The sequence below is a fragment of the Aquarana catesbeiana genome, linkage group LG05 (genome assembly GCF_042186555.1).
Source record: "Aquarana catesbeiana isolate 2022-GZ linkage group LG05, ASM4218655v1, whole genome shotgun sequence".
NCBI classification, from domain to species: domain Eukaryota; kingdom Metazoa; phylum Chordata; class Amphibia; order Anura; family Ranidae; genus Aquarana; species Aquarana catesbeiana.
Window position 1 is genome coordinate 627539510 of NC_133328.1, and position 18147 is coordinate 627557656.

Sequence of the window (18147 nt, forward strand, 5' to 3'; positions counted from 1 at the left end):
ATGGAGGAGATGTGATTATAGTAGAGGATGTAGGACTTGTGATAATAGAAGGTGATGGAGGAGGTGTGATAATATAAAACGATGGAGGAGTTGGGATGATAGAAATGATAAAAGAGGAAGGAGGATAGGTGTGTGTGATAATGAGTACTGCTTTAAATATTGGTGGCATGGCAATAATGGGCACATACTGTATATGACCATCTTACATCCTCCTTTCCAAGCTTTCTGAACTTTACTTACCCCACTGGAGAGGTGCCAGCTGCAGGTGCTCCAGAACGAGCTGATTTAATATCCCTTCCACGCTCGCCTCTCCTTCCCGCTTCAAGGACGGGTAAGAATTAGTTAAGGAACATGGACAATCAGCCAAACACATAAAAAAGTTTACACAAGATTTCTACATAAAATACTAAAGAAAAGGATATTTGCTATTAATATACAGGGGGTCCCCTAGTTACAAACATCCGACTTACAAACGACTCCTACTTACAAACGGAGGGAGAAAACAGGAAGTGAGAGGAAATCTACCTCTAGGAAGGGAAATTCACTCCTGTAAGAGCTATTATGGGGAAAAGGTACCTCCACTGATGCATTATCACCAAGGCTTGTTTCCACAACAACCCAAAATTTTCAAAATCCAATTGTCATTGGGACAGAAAGTGAGGTGAAATCTTCTGAACAGGGGCACAGACAGCAAAACAAATGTTACAGGGGTGTTAACCCTTCTCTATGCTATCCAAAAAGCTTAAAAATAGTTTTTTTGGCTGGAGCTACACTTAAAAAATGTACCTGTTTCAACTTACAAACAGATTCAACTTAAGAACAAACCTACAGTCCCTAGCTTGTTTGTAACCCGGGGACCCCCTGTATATAAATATATATATATCTATATATATATATCTATATATATTGGTGTTGGGGTGATTATGCTCATGTGGTACAGTGAGGGAAAAAGGTATTTGATCCCCTGCTGATTTTGTACGTTTGCCCACTGACAAAAATTTTTTACCAGTGAGAGACAGAATAACAAAAATATCCAGAAAAACACGTTTCAAAAAAGTTATAAATTGATTTGCATTTTAATGAGTGAAATAAGTATTTGATCCCCTATCAATCAGCAAGATTTCTGGCTCCCAAGTGTCTTCTACACAGGGAACGAGCTGAGATTAGGAGCACGCTCTTAAAAGGGAGTGCTCCTAATCTCAGCTGGTTACCTGTATAAGACACCTGTCCACAGAAGCAATCAATCAAGCAGATTCCAATCTCCGTGGCCAAAACCAAAGTGCTGTCCAAGGATGTCACGGACAATATTGTAGACCTACACAAGGCTAGAATGGGCTACAAGACCTCCAATCTCCCTCGGTCTGGGGCTCCATGCAAGATCTCACTCCGTAGTGTTTCAATGATCAAGAGAACGGTGAGGAATCAGCCCAGAACTACACAGAAGAATCTCGTCAATGATCTCAAGGCAGCTGGGACCATATATTGTAAATGGTAGAAACCACCAATCCATGCAAATGGAAGCTGGTAATTTTAAATTGATTTAGGAGCAGCACGTTATAAGGGTAAATGAAAAGAGAATTAACAAATTAAATTACAAACCGCGCTCTAACTGCACCTCTATCTGGGACCATAGTCAAACCGCGCTCTAGCTGGGACCATAGTCACCAAGAAAACAATTGGTAACACATTACGCTGTAAAGGACTTAAATCCTGCAGTGCCCACACGGTCCCCCTGCTCAAGAAAGCCGATGTACAGGCCCGTGTGAAGTTTGCTAATGAACCTCTGAATGATTCAGAGGAGAACTGGGTGAAAGTGTTGTGGTCAGATGAGACCAAAATCGAGCTCTTTGGCATCAACTCAACTTGTTGCATTTAGAGGAGGAAAAAAATGAGACTTTGCAATCACTTTAATGACTTGGAGAGGATCTGCAAAGAGGAGTGGGACAAAATCCCTCGTGAGATGTGTGCAAACCTGGTGGCCAACTACAAGAAACATCTGACCTCTGTGATTGCCAGCAAGGGTTTCTCCACCAAGTACTAAGTCATGTTTTGCGAAAGGGTCAAATACTTATTTCACTCATTAAAATGCAAATCAATTTATAACTGTTTTGAAATACTTTTTTCTGGATTTTTTTGCTGTTATTTTGTCTCTCACTGTTAAAATAAACCAACCATTAAAATTATAGACTGATCATTTGTTAGTGGGCAAATGTACAAAACCAGCAGGGGATCAAATCCATATACAGAACACGAGACCACTAGAAAAGGATGATGAAAAAGAGCTGGACTGTGAATATTATGGCAATGTTTGAATTTAATAAAGCCTTATAGCAAACTGTGAACCAGATGCATTTATTTTTGGGAAAACAGATGACTTTATCATGCTAAATAAACTCAGACTGAATATTTGAATTTAAACACTTTTTAAGTCTAGGACTACACGGGCAATTACATTTCTTAACTACATAGAGATTTAACCATTAGCTGACCATTGGCTCTCGCTAGAAGTACACTGATTTCAGCAATCAGTTACATTTCTATACATACTGTTGTATAATTACACTACTGGCGTATAATACTCTTTTTCACAACGAAAATCGGGTGCAAACAGCGTGTGTGTGTTATACGCCAATACTTCAATTTTATCTGCCTCGGAGGAGACAGGGAGGGGGGCGGGACGAGCGCCGTCACATTAGATACAGTGAGAATCTCCTGTTTACTTGGTGGCCTCTGTAAAAGGAAGTTCCGTCTCCTGGGCTGCCATTGGACCATTGTTCTATCATAGGAGATTCTCACTGTATGTAATCTGTCGGCGCTCGTCCCACCCCCCTTCCTGTCCCCTTTAGGCTGCAGATGGGCATCGATCAGGCTGCACTGATGGAAAAGGTGAAGCTGCTGCATTAAAGGCAATGGTGAGGCTGCTGCATTGAAGGCAATGGTGAGGCTACTGCATTGATGGCAATGGTGAGGCTACTGCATTGATGGCAATAGTGAGGCTACTGCATTGATGGCAATGGTGAGGCTGTTGCATTGATGGCAATGGTGAGGCTGCTGCATTGATGGCAATGGAGAGGCTGCATTGACGTGGACTGATGAGGCTGCATTGATGGCACTTGAGGCTGCAGATGGGCATTGATCAGGCTGCATTGATGGCAATGGTGAGGCTGCAGATGGGCACTGACCCTTATTTTGTTTCAAAGTTCCTTATTTAAAATTTAGTTTTTTTCCCTGAAACTTCCCTCTTAAAATGAATGTGCGTGTTATACGCCGATAAATACGGTAGTTTATTGAGTAAAGGCTAATTTAAATTTGTGGTAGGTGGGCTTTATAAACACACTGTTGAGATGCATTTTAGTGCCCCCAACTGCCCCTCCCTTTAGCTGCTTTCCTTTCCGTCCGCAGCAAAAATGATCACTTCTGTCGAATTGGGTGGGCAGCTGGTGCAGCAATTCTATGGGCAGTTGGTGCGGCAAATAACAGCTAAGAGGTAGTGAAGAAAAAGTCCCACAAGCTGCACATTGCTGCAAATCCTAATGGAAAAGTGTGTGGCAGTCTCAGCCTGGGCTTTGGCCAGGCCACGCCCCCAACTTGTTTCGGTCTGCCCCCATGGAGCTTAACGCGTTGAGGTGTGACTCAGCTGGAACCCAGGCTGAGACTGCCACATACTTTTCCATTAGGATTTGCAGCAATGTGAGGCTTGCGGGACTTCTCCTTTACTACATGCTGATGTTTGGAGCCGAGACGAGCTCCGTTTTCGTTTTGCAATCTTCTAGGAACCTCAGCAGCACCCACATTTGTACATAGGCAGTGAAGTGGTGTCACATTGCCTCCCCACTGCCTGTAAGCCAAGTCCAATAAAATTTGAAAATTACAGTCACATGACTAAATTTAGGCAGCCTATTCTGTTACCACAACACATGCTAGCAGAATGTAAACATACATGGCAGGTGCCCTTTAAACTGAACCATGTGATCAGACTATGCACATTTAAGAGTTCACTATTTCTGGACATGCAGTAAACACTTTAAAGCAAGTCTTTATATATCTCTGTAGCTATAGGCATTGTAGAACAATTAATCTTTAAATTTTCCCAGGAGAAGAGAAAAAGAGGAGGGGAGAAACTTGGCAACGAGCGTCCCATTACATAGGTGTCAGTGGTGAAATGTCCCCTTAAGCTTGTGGTCAGCAGTGAAGTGTCAATCTAAATTGTTATGAGTGGAGAAGGGTACCTTTACATTGGGGTGTCGGTGCATAAGGCCTTCCCTTACATAGACGGTAAGCGGTGAAGTACTCCCTTATGTTGGTGCCAGTGGAGAAGGGCCCCTTTACATTGGTGATCAGTAATGAGTAGTGGTCAATGCATAAGGGTCCACTGACATTGGTGGTCAATAGTGAATTGCACCTTACATTGGTGTCAGAGGAGAAGGCCCTCTTCACATTGATGTTCAGTGGTGAAATATCCCCTACATTAGTGTCAGTGGAGAAGGTCCCCCTTAGGTTGGTAAAGTGTCCCCTTACTGTTATCAGTGGAGAAGGGTCACCATACATTGATGGTCAATGGTGAAGTGCACACTTACATTGGTGTTAATGGAGACGAGCCCCCTTACATTGACGGTAAGTTGTGAAGTGTCCACTTACGTTTATGGTCCATGAAGAAATGCCCTCTTATGTTGGTGTCAGTGGTGAAGGATCTCTTTACATTGGCGGTCAGCAGAGAAGGGCCCTCTTACTGTAGTGTCAGTAAGTCAGGTTCTCCTTACATTGGTGTCAGTGGTGGAATGTCCATTTAAATTTGTGGTCAGGATTAAATAGGCCACTGGTGTCAATATGTTACATGCCCTCGAGAAAAGAAGCTCTGTGTCTTGCATCAATGGCCATGTGTGGCATCACCACCAGAAATCATAAAGCCATTGTTGAGCAGGAGATCAACCTGCACGATGTTGCATGCAAGACACCCCTTGTTTGGTGGTAAGGACACCCTTTACCCTGTCTGTCACCCCTTGTTAGTAGTGAGCACACCCATCGCCCTAGGCTTCACCCTTGATTGGTGGCAAGTACACCTGTCACCCTGTCCTTCACCCCTTGTTTGGTGGCGAGCACACCCATCGCCCTATGCTTCACCCCTTGTTTGGTGGCAAGCACACTTGTCACACTGCCCTTCATCCCATGTTTGGTGGTGAGCACACCTGTCACCCTGTCCTTCAACCTGTTTGGGAGCCAGCAAACCCATTGGTCTGTCATTCATTCCTTCCATTCTTCATTCCTTGATTGGTGGCTAGCACATCTGCCTCCCTGTCCTTCATTCATTGTTGGGTGTCGAGCACACCCCTTGCCCTGTTCTACGCCCTTTTTTTTGGGGTGAGCACACCCATCGCCCTGTCTTTCATTACTTGTGCGGTGGCTAAAACACCCGTCACCCTGTCCTTTACCCCTTGTTTGGTGTCGAGCACATCCTTCACCCTGTCCGTCCCTCCATATTTGGTGGCAAGCACACCTGTCACCCTGTCCTTCACTCCCTGTTTGAGGGCTAGTCAACCCATTATCCTGTCCTTCATTTCTTGTTTGGTGGCTAGCACACCCGACACCATAGGCATGCGCAGGGGGTGTGCCTGGGAACACCATAATCACCCCGTGCGGTGCAGATTACCCTTGCTGAAATTTCATCTAAGCCCTCAACAGGGTTCCTAAAAAAATTGTAAAAAATAAATTAATAAAAATAAAAAACTACTGACACCGTCCACTGTCCTACTAACACCAAACTCTGCCCTACTGTCAAGTCCACTGCTCTACTGACACCATCCACTGCCCTACTAACACCCATCCATATTTTAATACATTTGGGGTGCACAACCTAATGTCATAGGCTGCGCACACCTATGCACGTCACCCTGTCCCTTGTTTGGTGGACAGCACACCCGTCACCCTGTCCTTCAACCTTTGTTTTGTGGACAGCACACCCGTCACCCTGTCTTTCACCCCTTGTTTGGTGAACAGCACACCCGTCATCCTGTCTTTCGCCCCTTGTTTGGTGGACAGCACACCCATCACCCTGTCCTTCACCCCTTGTTTGGTGGACAGCACACCTGTCACCCTGTCTTTCACCCCTTGCTTGGTGGACAGCAGAAAAACAAGTTTGGTGGACTCCGCAGCAAAAATACAAACAATAAACACCTTGGAACTCACTCACTGCCCATAGCCACAAAATGCCAGTATATTTGTAGATTATGTTAATATTAGAAAATACTTGATAAGCTGATATGGGAAACCAATTCCTACTCAGACTCTGAACAACATACATAGTTCTAGAAGGTAGGTGGCACATTCATTTAAAGAGGTCTATACATTAGGGAATATGGATGACGGGACAGAGGAATTTGAGTCAAAAACAAAATATGTCCTTCAAAAAAAAAAAAAAAAAAAGGACAGGACAACTGGGTGGCCCTATGTGCAAGAGGCTCTCCTCTCCCTCGAGAGCAATATGAAAAACCAGCTCAATAAATTGGTTTCTATAAAGCTCTAAATAAAGGAAGAATTGTGTTAGCTTTCAGATTTTTTTTCAGTGTTGAGGCATTTTCCTGGATAGAGTTAGCAGTCCCCTGGTTAAACGCGCCCGTTGCCTGGAACTGTTTTATTACCCGACTCGATCTGCATGAAGAATGTTAACTCTAGCTGTAAGATTACCCACAATGCACCGGCCTAAACAGCTGCTTATTTTGGATCAGCGGTCTCGGCAGCTGTTGAGGGGAGAAAGCATTTAGTTCCAGTCCGTAAACTAAGCATAAAGATATGGCGAGGAGACGCTGATGATCCCCCGATGTTGATCTCCATGCGTGCCCGGCCTCTACACGGCGCAGCAGAGGGTATCCATGGCAACATATGATCCGGGCCCCGCGTGGGGGACCTTCTCGCGGCTGGAAGCTGCGCACCCCCCCTGGCAGGCTGCTAAATATATTCTATTACACCCTGTAACTGTGCTTAAACATGACAGCGGACTTAACCCTTGCTTGCCTGGTGCCGTGCAAAAGGAACGCTTCGCCGCCTTGTGCTGGTCAGCGATGGTGACCTTCGTTCGCTCAAATATAATACCATTTTATTCAGGCAGAACTTAAATACATATGACAGTCGCAGGTTGATGATTCGCTATTTAAACAGAAACTGTCCCTTTTAAGCGGTTATATTCATGACTCGGTTATGATGAATGCGATGGTGGCTTTTTTTTTAATGTGTCATATTTATTTTATGTCTTCGTTTTCATGGCTGCATCTTTTCCTCGAAAATAGCCTGCTCAACTGAGCACCCGGGTTCCTTGGTGTGGTCCTTCCTCTGCCATCCGTCGTCTTCCTCCTACAATGAGCCTTTACCACTGGTCTACTGTGACAAATTTTTAAAATGTTGTGCTACAAATTAAGTTATTAAGTTAAAAAAAAAAAAAAAAAATTATATATATATATATATATATATATATATATATATATATATATATACACACATATATATATATATATATATATATATATATACACACACACAGTGGGGACGGAAAGTATTTAGACCCCCTTAAATTTTTCACTCTTTGTTATATTGAAGCCATTTGCTAAACTCATTTAAGTTCATTGTTTTCCCTCATTAATGTACACACAGCACCCCATATTGACAGAAAAACACAGAATTGTTGACATTTTTGCAGATTTATTAAAAAAAGAAAAACTGAAATATCACATGGTCCTAAGTATTCAGACCCTTTGCTCAGTATTTAGTAGAAGCCCCTTTTGATCTAATACAGCCATGAGTCTTTTTGGGAAAGATGCAACAAGTTTTTCACACCTGGATTTGGGGATCCTCTGCCATTCCTCCTTGCAGATCCTCTCCAGTTCTGTCAGGTTGGATGGTAAACGTTGCTGGACAGCCATTTTTAAGTCTCTCCAGAGATGCTCAATTGGGTTTAAGTCAGGGCTCTGGCTGGGCCATTCAAGAACAGTCACGGAGTTGTTGTGAAGCCACTCCTTCGTTGTTTTAGCTGTGTGCTTAGGGTCATTGTCTTGTTGGAAGGTAAACCTTTGGCCCAGTCTGAGGTCCTGAGCACTCTGGAGAAGGTTTTCGTCCAGGATATCCCTGTACTTGGCCGCATTCATCTTTCCCTTGATTGCAACCAGTCGTCCTGTCCCTGCAGCTGAAAAACACCCCCACGGCATGATGCTGCCACCATCATGCTTCACTGTTGGGACTGTATTGGACAGGTGATGAGCAGTGCCTGGTTTTCTCCACACATACCGCTTAGAATTAAGGCCAAAAAGTTCTATCTTGGTCTCATCAGACCAGAGAATCTTATTTCTCACCATCTTGGAGTCCTTCAGGTGTTTTTTTAGCAAACTCCATGCGACCTTTCATGTATCTTTCACTGAGGAGAGGCTTCCGTCGGGCCGCTCTGCCATAAAGCCCTGACTGGTGGAGGGCTGCAGTGATGGTTGACTTTCTACAACTTTCTCTCATCTCCTGACTGCATCTCTGGAGCTCAGCCACAGTGATCTTTGGGTTCTTCTTTACCTCTCTCACCAAGGCTCTTCTCCCCCGATAGCTCAGTTTGGCCAGACTGCCAGCTCTAGGAAGGGTTCTGGTCATCCCAAACGTCTTCCTCTTCCATTTAAGGATTATGGAGGCCACTGTGCTCTTAGGAACCTTAAGTGCAGCAGCATTTTTTTGTAACCTTGGCCAGATCTGTGCCTTGCCACAATTCTGTCTCTGAGCTCTTCAGGCAGTTCCTTTGACCTCATGATTCTCATTTGCTCTGACATGCACTGTGAGCTGTAAGGTCTTATATAGACAGGTGTGTGGCTTTCCTAATCAAGTCCAATCAGTATAATCAAACACAGCTGGACTCAAATGAAGGTGTAGAACCATCTCAAGGATGATCAGAAGAAATGGACAGCACCTGAGTTAAATATATGAGTATCACAGCAAAGGGTCTGAATACTTAGGACCATGTGATATTTCAGTTTTTCTTTTTAAATAAATCTGCAAAAATGTCAACAATTCTGTGTTTTTCTGTCAATATGGGGTGCTGTGTGTACATTAATGAGGAAAAAATAAACTTAAATGATTTTAGCAAATGGCTGCAATATAACAAAGAGTGAAATTTTTTTTTTGTTTACAAACTTTTTTATTGAAAGAGTATAGTCAGGTACATGGAAGAAGACATTACAAATACAATGATCAACAATGAGAGTGTTATATAAATCAAGAATTTGTGTCAGTCTTAACAGTCATCTACATATAGTGCTGAGAAAACAATGTTGTTTAGGTATCACTCACATTGTATAAGTTTTTTATCGTGTTATGCAATCACTTCTTTACCAAACTTAGGAACTAACAACTAACAGATAGAAAATAGAAAAATGTAATACTGCTTCTAGAGCTTCTGGTTTTATACTTAAACTCACTGCATATCTATGTCTAATGTGTCTATCTGTGTCTAATTTATTTGCATAGGTTCATTTATAGTCAAGGAACAATTCATGTTGAATTTTAAAGGAAAAACAAAAAGTAGGTCCCTCAGCCCTTCCCGCTATCAACTACAGGGGTACTGTCTGGTGCCCACGAGGCAAAACCGTCTCTCATGCCAACTGTGATGTGGTCCAGGAGTTCCATTTTCCAGAGGTGGGGGACTCGAGTCACATGTTTGAGGACTTGCTTGACAAAATTAAATAAATGACTCGACTTGACTTTGACTTGTCACTAATGACTTGCGACTTGACTTTGACTTGGGCTATTTGACTTGCAATGACTTGGCACCACCAGTGCTGTGTCTTGGCCTAGGCAAAAGCCGCCCCCCCCCCCCCCACAAAAGAAAGCTCCCCCCAAGTCCTGGCTTCGGGGTAGATCAGTATTTTGACTTAATTTGTGACTTGACCAAAATAAATGACTTGATTTGACTTGCTTGACTTCTAGCAGGGACTCGACTTGACTTGCTTGCTTTTCACCACAGTAACTTGGGACTTGCTTGTGACTTGAAGGTTAAGACTTGAGACTTGCTTGTGACTTGCACATGTGTGACTTACTCCCATCACTGCCATTTTCGTTCAAAGATTCGCATAGGAACCATAAGCATGTGGTGGATGCGTTCCATCAGTTTTATTGACTCCACGCGATGTAGCACCTGGGACCATGGGACTGGGGGTTTACGCCAGTTTAGAGCTATTGCCCATTGTATAGCACTAAATAGCGTGTGGACCAACTTTTGCTCAGGGAGTACGACCTCTGGGAGGTCTGCAAAAAAAATACATATTTGGTATGTCAGTGTGATGTTCAATCCTGTTATTTGTAGTACCTTCGTAGCTGTCTGCTGCCAGAGGGGACCTAACGCACTACAACTCCAGAAAGTATGGAGGAGAGTACCCCTTTCCCCACAGTCCCTGAAACATCTATCTGAGATGGTAGGAAACATTCTGTGAATCCTAACTGGTATATAGTACCATCTAGTATGCAGTTTCACTATCGTTTCCTTGATGGCTACTGAGCAGGTACATTTATGCATATTAGTGATCATATCTCGCCAGTCTTCTGCTGAAAACTCTAGATCCAGCTCTGCTTCTCATCCCAACATTGCTTGGTATTTAGCTTCTGTGTGGTGTTCATTCAGGTGCATGTATAATGTGGATATTGTCCCCCTATCCCTGGACCCTCCGTGATATAGGTTTTCAAATGGTGTTCTAGCGTCATCACTAATTTGGAAGATAGCCTTTATGAAGAAGTGGCGTATCTGTAGATATTTATAGAAATCTGAGTTAGGTATGGCATAGTTTTGGTTTAAATGTTCAAAAGAACAGAGAGTGGTACCCTGTAGCAACGTCACCAGTCCCTGTGAGGACCAGTATGCAAAGTCTGTTTCTGCACTGAATGCCCCAGGGAAGTGCGAGTCGCCCAAAAAGAAAGTCAAAAGGGTGGGTTTAGAAATTAGCCCAAACTTCTCTTTGTACAAGGTCCAGAGATACAGGGACTGCCCAACTATTCCATTGAGCTGGGAGATATTTCTATGATTTACTGCATTAGTCCACATTATGCCTGGGAGATAATATGGTTTAATGGAAGCTCTCTCAAACTGCAGCCATGGAATGCGAGTCGGGGGTGCATGTCATTGGGCTAACTGTACCAATCTAGCTGCCAGATAGTACTTCCATAAGTTCGGGCAACCCAGTCCCCCCCTGTCTCGGGCCCTAAACATCAGTGGCCTGCCCATGCGTGGTTGTTTACCCTGCCAGATAAATTTTTGTAGATCTGATTGAATGGCATGTAAGGTAGATCTTGACATATACAATGGGAGGGCCCTAAAGTAAAACAATAATTTTGGAAGGACAGACATTTTGACTATCTGTATACGGCCTAAAAAGGAGATGTGATATGAGGACCACTGAGCTAGCAACCTTTTAATATTGGAGAAGGCCTGGGGATAATTGTTGGTGTATAATGATTTAAGAGTTGGAGCTAGTTTTATACCCAGGTACTGCAATGTTTCCGTGTTCCAGGAGAACTCGAAGCTGCTCTTTAGGGATGAGACCAAGGATTGCGGCAAGTTTATAGGCATAGCTACACATTTAGAGGGGGTGAACTCCCAAACCAGACAAACTGTGGAAGGTGTCTAATGCTGTGAAAAGATTGGGTAACGAGATTAAGGGGTCAGCTAGAAACAGAAGGACGTCGTCTGCATACAGACTTAATTTATATTCTTGATTATTACTGCAGTATCCTTTAATGTTGGGGTTGCTACTGATATACCTAGACAGGGGTCCAATTGCGAGGGCAAATAATAAAGGGAATAAAGGACAGCCCTGTCTGGTTCCTCTCCCCAGGGAAAAGTATTCTGATGAACATCCAGGAAGTTTAATTCTAGTTTGAGGTTGGCGATACAAAGCACGGAACCCACTTACAAACCCTCCTTGGATCCCAAATTTAGATAAGATAGTGTCTAAATACGGCCAAAGGACACTATCAAAGGCCTTGTTATTATCTAGACTCAGCATCAAAATTTTGCGTGAGTGCAAGTCAGCGTCCTGTATGATATTTGATGCAAGGCGAATGTTATCTGTAATTTGTCTAGCAGGGATAAATCCCGTTTGATCAGGGGATATTAAGGTTGTGGTTACAGCTGCTAGGCGATCTGCTAACATACGGCTAAATATTTTTAAGTCATTATTTATGACGGATAAAGGTCTAAAGTTCTGGGGAAGGGAATGATCTTTTCCTGGCTTCGGGATCAGTGACATGTTAGCCATAAGCAAGTCTGTAGGGAATGAGCCTCCAGCTAAAACTTTATTAAAAAGTTTTGTTAACCTTGGGGTCAATAGTCCAGAAAACTTTTTATAATAAAGGGCTGTAACGCCATCTGGTCCAGGGGCCTTCGAGGCTTTCAGTGTGGAAATGATTGTGGCCACCTCCTCTTCTGTGCAGGGGGCATTCAGGGACTGTAGTTGTTCCTCAGTAAGCTTAGGTAGTGAAATGGCATCCAGCCACAATGAGGATGCTGGAGCAATGGGGGCCTGGGGGGCAGTCAATAGTGTTTGATAGTATGTGGAAAACAAGTGTAAAACCTCCTTTGGATGTGAGGTAAGGTTCCCTAACTTATCCCTTAACTTGTATGTGTGTGTGGGTTGTAGGGATTGTTTTAGTTTACTCGCGAACATGGTCGAAGACGAATTGCTGTACAGCAGGAAACGGGCCCTGGACCACCGAAGTGATTTTTCAGTTTGCTCAGATAGGATAATATTCAATGATTTTCTTTACTGATTAATCTGGTTAAGCAATTCTTGTGTAGGGGTTCGTCCATGTTGGTGATATAATTTTTCTAGATCAGCTGTGAGGGAGGTATTATCCAGAAGCTTTTGGCGTTTGCGATCCGAGGCTAGCTGCATGAGCCTTCCCCTCAGAACCGCCTTGTGTGCTCCCCACAACGAAGCAGGGGAAATCTCCCCAACGTCATTGTGTGTAAAGTATTCAGAGATGTATTCTGTTATCTGAGACAATGCTATTGGATCTGTGAGCATGGAGTCATTGAGTCTCCAAGCTCCCATATCCCTGGAGAGGCCAATGTGAGAAAAGACGCAAGACACTATATGATGGTCAGACCAGGGGCAAGTATGAATTCTGGCTGAGGTGGAGTTAGCCGTCAAAACTGCTGTGGAGAATATGTAGTCAAACCTAGAGTAGCTGTTGTGGGGGTGGGAGTAAAATGTATACTCCCTGACCTCCACATTATGAGCTCTTCAGGTGTCTATTAGTTGGTGGGTTCTTATTTGATATTGAAGCGATTTTGGGAAAGCATTAGTGGTCTGGCCCTTGTGGCTCTTGTCTAAGTCTGAATGTGTCACCAGGTTAAAGTCCCCACCTATGAGCATATGAGGGGAGTGGAATGTATCTAGTGTTAGAAAAAAGCTTTTAAAAAATGAAGCCTGAGAGTCATTTGGTGCATATACAGATGCCATGGTGATGCTCTTCCTCTGGATACATCCCTTAACAATCACAACGCGACTATCTGGGTCTTTATAGGTGTGTTGTACATCAAACATAACCGTATTCCTTATAAAAATTGCAGCACCACGTGTTTTGGACTCATATGTCGTGTAGTATCCTTGTTGAAAGGCCCTATCAAAGTAATGTGGGTGGCTTTGGGAGAAGAAATGCGTCTCCTGGAGAAGCAAGACATCAGCCCCCAATCTTTTGTAAGCTCGAAAGGCTTTTCTCCTTTTATTTGGGGAATTAAAACCCTTCAGATTGTGGAAGATTATTTTAATACCCATAATTTGGTGGAACTGGGAGGCGCATGGTTAAAGACAAGTCCAGAACACGCTGATGTCTGTGGATTAAACCTATCAAACCGTTTTGTGGTGACTATATGCGTTAATATGTTGATAATATAGGAAACCTTTCTAATTCTGACCAAAAGGTCCAGGACTCCAATCAAGTGGTAAAAACAGTCTATGCAATCTGATGACCGCATGAATTTCCGGGCCTAACAAGACCAGGAGGAGACAAAAGCTCAAACCGACTTGATTGAAGTGGGGGGTAAAGCAAACGGGCGTGAAAGGACTTCCGCCCAGGGTAGAGACTGAACTTCTGTTAATGTACATGTGGGTAACATTGTGGTCAAATCCGCCATTGTAGGATCCATGGGGCCTTGCGTTGGTTGCGGCGCTCCCTCCTGGGAGATGGTGTAGCCCAAATTGCCGATGGACGAGGAGTGGATGGCAATCTAGGGTGATCCGCTGCATCCATGAGTCCCAGCTTCACCAGCAGATCTTTTCCCTCTGGGATCGTGGTGACTGTGTAGGTGGTACCGTTATGTGGGACTTGTAGCTTGAAGGGGAAGCCCCAACGGTATCTAATTCTAGCAGCCTGAAGCACTGTTGTTATTTCTTTCATTCTCCTGCGCTTGTCCAGGGTGGTGGGTGAAATATCTGGGAATATATGTATCGTGATATCCTCCAGCTGGATATTTGGTGTGTTGCGAGAGGCTCTGAGAATCTCCTCTTTAATTAAGAAATCTTTCAGACACAACACAATGTCCCTGGGAGGTCTGTCTGGGGGAGGCTTTGGTCGCAGGGCTCTGTGAAGTCTATCACATGTAAAGGACACTGCTGGAGTTTCAGGGAGAAGACACTGGAAAAATTTTTTGCATTGCTTGGGGGAGGTCTGTCACTGTTTCTGGGACCCCTCGCACCCTCAAGTTATTCCTGCTATTTCTGTTGTCAAGGTCTTCAAGGTGGGCTTGCAGAAGCTGAACCGTTTCATTAAGGGATTCATGATCCTTCCTGAGGTCTGAGTGAGAGAGGCAAAGCTCATCATGCTTCGTTTCCAGCAGGTCTGTTCTAGTGCCCAGGGCCGCTATTTCCATGGACAAGGTGTTTGTGGACTTGTGCAGCTCAGATTGAAATTTCCTGGCTAGCTCAGCATACATACAGGTGAGGCTGTCCTCCAGATCAGTTTTTGTTAGCTGTGTATTGTACTCACAGTCCCCTGTGGAGCGCTCCGGAGATGAGGCTGCAGTCTGTGTGCACGCTGGAGCTGTGTCCGACTGGGCGCCATCTTAAGACATCCTGTTCTGCTCCCTCACATGGAGTAAATAGTTGGTTAGAGATCTTTGGGCTGGTTTTCCGCGGCGGTTCTTTGGGCCCGGCATGCGCTGTGTGTCCCGCCAGGGGTGCGGGGTCTTTAAGTGCTTGTTCAGTTGTTTTATAGCCCGGGGAGTCTACTTTAGTCTCCGGTCCTCGCGGAGCTCTTATCCCCTGCTCCCGTCCAGCTTTGCGCCGCGCAAGAGTGAAAAATTTAAGGGGGTCTGAATACTTTCCGTCCCCACTGTATATGTGTGTATATATATATATATATATATATATATATATATATATATATATATATATATTAAATGCACATAATTTTGCAGGTAAAAAAAAAATTTGCATTTATTTAATTATTTTTACTAGAAGCCTGCAAAGCATTGCACCCGCAATGAGCAGGTGCCATGCAGGACTCCTGCAGACCTGTCAGTGTATGACTGCTCGTACCGCATACAGGCAGATACACACTGACAGGAAGAGACAATGAACTACCTACAGCGCTCAGCAGCACTGTGGTAATTCATTGAGAACTACAAGCTGACTGTTGGTACTTGTAATTTCCCATTCAGAGAACCCTGTGAAGTTTTTTTTTTTTTAAATAGTGACAGCGAGATCGAGGAGAAGATCCCTGGCTCGCACTAGACACAGCAGATCTGGGAGACGCTGCAGGAGTGGGAACATGTGACATGTTCTACCCTAAAAACGGGTGGAACATGTAACAGGTTCCCAAAGGTGAACTTATTCTTTAACCCCCCCCCCCCTAGACAATTATACAATATCTATTTTGAAAGCAGAGACTCTGGAGAATAAAACGACGGCAGTTGCAAATTTTGATATTGTACAATATTTCTGCAGCTATTTATTTATCAAATGTATTTGCCAGTTAACTGTCCTTCAAAATTTAAGGGGGGGGGGGGTAGACTGTGGCCAGTGAGAGTAGAAAAGGTCCCAACATCAGTGGGGAAAAAATAATGCCCCATTGTTTCAGTGAGAGTAATTGCACCCCATTATTTGTGTAACTGGGGGGAATTGTGCACCATTGTTGGTGTCATTGAGAGGAATTGTGCCCCATCACTGATGTTATTTGGCCCCATTGTTGGTGTCAGTGGAAGAGATTTTGCCCCATCATTGGTGTCATTGGGAGGAAATGTTCCCCCTTTATTGCTGTCAGTGTGGGGGGGGGGGGGGATTATGCCCCATTGTTGGTATTAGTGGATGAAATAGTGCCAAGGGCTAGATAAAAGCAAGCAATGGGCCGCAGTTTGGAAACCAATGATATAGGCTACCCCCCCCCCCCCCGCTTCAGTCCATCATGAATGCTGCTGCCAGACTCATCTACCTTACATTGCCAACCATTTGGTGTCCACCACCTCTCTCTGCCAAACCCTTTCATTGGCTTTTGCTTGCCCAACGAATACAATCCAAACAACAACATACAAAGCCATCCGCAACATTGCCCCCAGCTACATCACCAACCTAATCTCAAAATATCAACCAAACTGTCCTCTTCACTCCTTCCAAGATGTCCTGATCTCTAGATCCCTCATCACCTCCTCTCTTGCCCACCTTCAGGACTTCTCCGGAGCCTCTTCCATCCTCTGGAACTTCTACCCAGTCTATCCCAAGCCTCTACCCATCCTCTGGATCTCCCTACCCTGACCTGTGCAGAGCATCTCCCATTATCTGGAACTTTCTACCCCAATGGGTCCAGCTATCTTCTACTCTTTGCTTTGGGTGATCCATAAAAATCCCATCTTTTCAGAAAGGTCTATCCCCAGGGCCGTCTTTAATAATGACTGGACCTGGGGCAAACGTTTTCTTGGGCCCCCCTCTTCCTTGCAATTTCGCTCTCCGCATGCTTTGAGACATACAATAAATAGCAGCTAGGCTCAAAATCAGTTTACTGAATCAGATCAGTCAGCGATTGGGATTGGTTGCCAGAGGTTACAGTGTATGATTACTGCTTACTGACTGACTGCTATAGGTTACAGCACACAATATGGCTCACTGTTATTTTCTAGAGGTTACAGCACATGACTTCTGCTTGTTGATTGGTTGCTAGAGATTACTGTACATCAATACTGCTCACTGATTGAATGCTAGAGGTTACTGAACATCTATACCACTCACTAATTGGTTGTTAGAGGTTACTGTACATTATTACTGCTCACTAATTGGTTGCAAGAGGTTAGTGCACAGCAGCAGAAGTTTACACTGAGATATCGGGACACAGCATGGGACTAAAACTTCAAGGGACAAGGGAATTTAAACTGGAATAGCTGGCAAGCATGAGGCAGCTGCTTGGGGCCCCACTACAATGATGGGTCCAGGGCAGTTGCCCCTTTTGCCCTGCCTTAAAAATGGTCCTGTCTATCCCCCCTCTAACTAATAGACTTCATTTTGCTTTCTCTATCAGCTCATCCCCCACAGTTATTACCTTTTGTAACTTTTATTTTAGATTGTAATCTCTCACGAGCAAGTCCCTCTGATCCCTCTTGTATTAAACTGCATGTAACTATACTGTTTCCCTCTAGTTTGTAAAGTGCTGCACAAACTGTTGGTGCTATAGGAGTCCTGTATTATAATATTAATAATAATTTCAGAAAAAAAAAAACACACAATAATATACCCAATGTTTTTGGTAATGGAATTGAGTTGAGTAAATAGATACCAAACATGTCCAACAAGCCTTAACATCGAGTGTACCTGTGAAATCTATGTTATGCAAAATTGTCCTTTACAGGTTATCAGTTTAGATTTGACCAAAATTATGGCAGTAGAATTATTACTCTCACGCTGACATTTGTGGCAATACCTTATGCGTGGTGCAATTTATGTTTACACTATGTTGGGGTGTGTTTTAACTTTTTTTTATTCTTATTTATTTTATTCATTTTATAATCTTTTTTTTTCCTTCATTTAACTTTGATGCTATCATAAGGGGATACTTTATGGAGACATCCCATCTATTGGTCCCGCTATGTCTCCCCTGCCCACAACTGCAGCTAAGCAAGCAGAGCAGGTGTACAGACCCAGGAATACAGCA

At 43.8% G+C, this 18147-nt stretch overlaps 1 protein-coding gene across 1 annotated transcript in view; it reads right to left on the bottom strand.

Annotated features, from left to right (window-relative positions):
• TRAPPC9 (trafficking protein particle complex subunit 9) overlaps positions 1 to 18147 on the bottom strand; it is an 815095-nt gene that overhangs the window by 339327 nt on the left and 457621 nt on the right. Inside the window, exon 21 of the mRNA XM_073632292.1 lies at positions 241 to 331. Within this exon, the coding sequence (XP_073488393.1) occupies positions 241 to 331 (91 nt within the window). The remainder of the gene's footprint in view (positions 1 to 240; positions 332 to 18147) is intronic.